The sequence below is a fragment of the Echinops telfairi genome, unplaced genomic scaffold (genome assembly GCF_000313985.2).
Source record: "Echinops telfairi isolate 266 unplaced genomic scaffold, ASM31398v2 ScPeMD7_1;HRSCAF=3_0, whole genome shotgun sequence".
Taxonomy (NCBI): Eukaryota; Metazoa; Chordata; class Mammalia; order Afrosoricida; family Tenrecidae; genus Echinops; species Echinops telfairi.
The window spans coordinates 20,471,144-20,474,878 of NW_022103896.1; the positions used below are offsets into that span (position 1 = coordinate 20,471,144).

The 3,735-nt window shown below is 41.7% G+C and overlaps 1 protein-coding gene across 1 annotated transcript in view; it reads left to right on the forward strand.

The window, feature by feature from the left end:
• The first annotated feature begins 1,431 nt into the window (after positions 1-1,431).
• The window catches only part of TNFRSF11B (TNF receptor superfamily member 11b), a 17,153-nt gene continuing 14,849 nt past the window's right edge, over positions 1,432-3,735 (forward strand). The window contains exon 1 of the mRNA XM_013006620.2: positions 1,432-1,488. Within this exon, the coding sequence (XP_012862074.1) occupies positions 1,432-1,488 (57 nt within the window). The remainder of the gene's footprint in view (positions 1,489-3,735) is intronic.

A 3,735-nucleotide genomic window follows, 5' to 3' on the forward strand; every position in this document is an offset into this window, starting at 1 on the left:
TGAAGCCCGATAGTTGCATAAGCCAAACCCCTAACTCACTGCCGCTGGTCAATTCTGATTCATGGTGGCTCCGTAGACAGAGTGCAACTGCCCCTGAGTCCTCAACTATTTTTGAGGTTACTATTTTTGAGGTTACTGAGTCCTCAACTATTTTTGAGAGCAGGTAGCCTCAATCCATAGTTACTTATGCCTCCAGGGCTTCTTCTAATTGCAGGAAGGAAGGTAAAATAAGGATTCCTATCATTTCAGAAATGTAACTAAGCAGGAGATAGAGTTGAATTTGGAACCCAGGTTTGAACATTCTAAATGCAGGCTTCCCATAAACGGGAAACACACTGGGTCACTTCTGGCTCTGCGCCTGTGAAGTCACCAGTCTGACCTCATTTCTAAGCTTTTCTTTTGTCTTTTTTTATTATGTCTTCTTTGTCACACATATTTTTCGGATTGCTCCCAGTTTTCTGGGGGAAGAGCATCCCCGTTCGAGTACCATTTCTATGCTCCTGTCCCTGAAAACTGAGCTACCAGCTTGAAGATGCAGTCTAGGAGACCTCACTGCTTGAGTCTCAGAAACAGAAAAGGCTTAAAACTACATTCATTCTTTCTCCACCATGGACTCCTTCTGCCGTCATAGCGAATGGCAACACCTCATACTTAATGGTTGAGATTCTAGGCATGCACTTCAAGGCGGCTCCCCTCCCCTGCAAGCCACTCAAGCAGTATATCCTATCTACCTCATCATCTCTGTGCGTATTCCTAATGCCAGGGGTCACGCCCTTATCAATTCTGAGATGTTCCTCCGTTGAGTTTTCCCGTAAGTGCTGGTCTTCTCTCTTCTGCCTCCCATGTTTTTCTGTGATTTGAGTGTTTTGCATAAAACTGGGCTTTCAGATGAATGCTCCAATGAAAGAGAGATATAAGCATATTCAACCCCAGTGGTTAGCAGCACTGCCAGAGCAGAGCAATGGTTTCAGTACATGTTTGTTGAATGACTGGATGAGTGAATTATTTAAGACGTAGAGAGAAAGGGCAGAGGATTACACTAGAAGACACAGCAAATCAAACGAAGGTGCCCTCACCGGAAATTATTTTTCTTTCAAATGAACTTCATAGTTTATACTATGGGAGATCTCCAGGCAACTCGCCAGAACTTACGTCATGAACACTGCCACTCTTGGCTCCATCAAGCTGTAAAATGGCATGGTTTCCAAAGTGACTAGACGCTTAGCCAACTCTGGATCATCCTCAAATAGTTTTCTGCGGCGAAGATCATGGTGAGGGATCATAAAAGGAACTCCCAAACCAAGAGTTTATTTTAGGCTTTGCGTGGGTTCTGTTTAATGAGTTTTCCATAAATGGAAAACCGAGTGGATCACTCATGTCTGCATACCAGAGAGAGCCAGCTCTGTTGCACGGGGCTGCCCGCATTGCGTAATGCAAAAGGAGACTGGCTGCAGGAAGTGTGTTCTTTTAATCTTCAGGAAGAAGCAGGTACCAGTGGAGTGCTTTAGTCAAATCGCTTGTTAGCTGAGAAATCGCCATAAGGGTGGCTTTGTACAATTGTTAGTCTTAACACGGGCAAAGAAAGGTCACTGCCAGTCCATCTGGGTTTGAAGAAGGCCTTAGCTGCTCTCCTAACGTTATGCCCTTGGGTCTGAATGAAAAATAAGCACTGTGGGGTTTGCAATAATCCTGTTTTGAACAATCCCAGAGAGCTACAGTTTAACTGAAAACAGAAAAGGCTTTCACCAGAAAGTAGTATTATATACTTCATGCCCTGAGTTTGAGTTCTGCCATCATGGGCCAGGTTAATGGGCCTTTCTAATAGTTAAGGTGAGACTTAAAGATAATAATGCTAAAACATCTTAACTTAGGTATTATACAATGCATTATAAAGTTTTTCATTCACTGCCTGGCACAAAGAAGAGTTGAATCCATAAATATTAGGATAGAATAGAAAGAACAAAATTACTTCTTCATATTGCCTTAAAAAAATCTGCCTCCATCACTATACCAGTCTACTTCAAATAGCATTGACTTTCGAAATTTTAAACGTTAAGCACCAAAAGTTAGATAATTAATCAAATAAACCAGTTAAATGATTTAATCATAAAAATTATATATATTTATCTTAAATATTCTATTCACACTTACAACCTTTTAATTGAACAGTTTTTTATCTCTATTTTGAGATATGGCTAAAACCTTTCTTTAGAGGCTGTGTCTGCTAACCAGAGTTCCATGCTGTCTTTCTTGTAAGGGATCTTCAGAAAGTTTGGGGGAAATTCCATAATCTTTTCATTCCATTTTCCCATGTACTTTGTGAAGCCTCTTTGTATCACCCATTCATTTGGGAACTTAATGACCAGTCTGATGACAGAATGCTTTCTCCATTTCCTAAACAACTGTCTCCACTACTCCGATTTCCTGAGTGATCGCATTCTTTGTCACTCATCTCCCTCCGGTCTTCCCAAAGCTTGCCACTTACTTAGCTTAGAAAAAATTGGGTTTGAGTTCTAGGCTTCTTAGAAGAATCATTGTTTTACGTTCCCATTTGATTTGTTTTCGTTCACTGAATTATTTCATGATAATGACAAATTTGACTAGCATGAATAGACTTAGCAGCAGGCATACACCTGACTCTTGTTAAGCACACAAGCACAACTCCTCCGCTAAGACCAGAGGTGAGATGATATTTTGGAGACCTGATATAGTTCAGGGCTCACAGTGTGGGGGCATCACTTTATTTGACAGATATGTGTGAGTCTGCAAAGCCACGTAAGTGATGTTAGTAACAAGGTTTTTTCTGTAACTTGGGTTTCACAAGGAAAACAAGTAGAGAAAGAAGTAGGTAGCAGGGTGGTGTTGTTTGCTGCCATCGAGTTGGTGCCGACAAGTGACCGTGGGTACAGCAGAACAGAACACTCGTGGGCCTGCGTCATCCTCACAGTTGATAGGTTTGAGCCCGTCGCTGCAGCCGCTGTATCAATCCACCTCATCAAATGGCTTTCTCTCTTTCACTGTCCTACTTTACCCAGCATGACGTCCTTTCCCAGGGACTGGTCTCTCCTGAGAACGTACTGTCCAAAGTACTTGAGGCAAAGTCTTGCCATCCTCACTTCGAAGGAACATCCTGAGAGATCTGTTTGTCCTATTGGCCGTTCATGGTACTTTCAGTATTCTTCGCCAGCACCCTAATTCAAACACATCAATTCTTCTTTGGCCTTCCTTATTCAATAACCAACATTCACATCCATATAAGGTAAAGATGCCCCGGCTGAGGTCAGGTGCACCGTAGGTCTCAGTGACATCCTTGCTGTCCAATACTTCAAAGAGGTCTTGTGCCACCGATTTGCCGCAATGCAATATGCTGTTTGGTTTCTGGACTGCTGTTCCCATGAGTATTGATTGTAGATCCAAGCAAGATGAAATCCTTGACAGCTTCAATCTTTTCTCCATTTGTCATGATATTGCCTAATGGTCTAGGTAGTGAGTAAGAGCAAGACAATTGTCTCCAGTCAGATAATTAACAAATAACTAGTTTCAGTCCAACTACAGACTATAAAGGGTCCTTTAGGGGCCAATTAATTTAACCCACTTTTCTCCTCTACCTATTACTATCATCATCTTCGGCTAACTCTTGATAAGGAAGAATGAGAAAAGTAGAATGTACTGGGCTTTTGGCTGGATTTTAAATGGAAAATGCTTTAATACTGAAAGTCAATGTAGGGGTCAAAA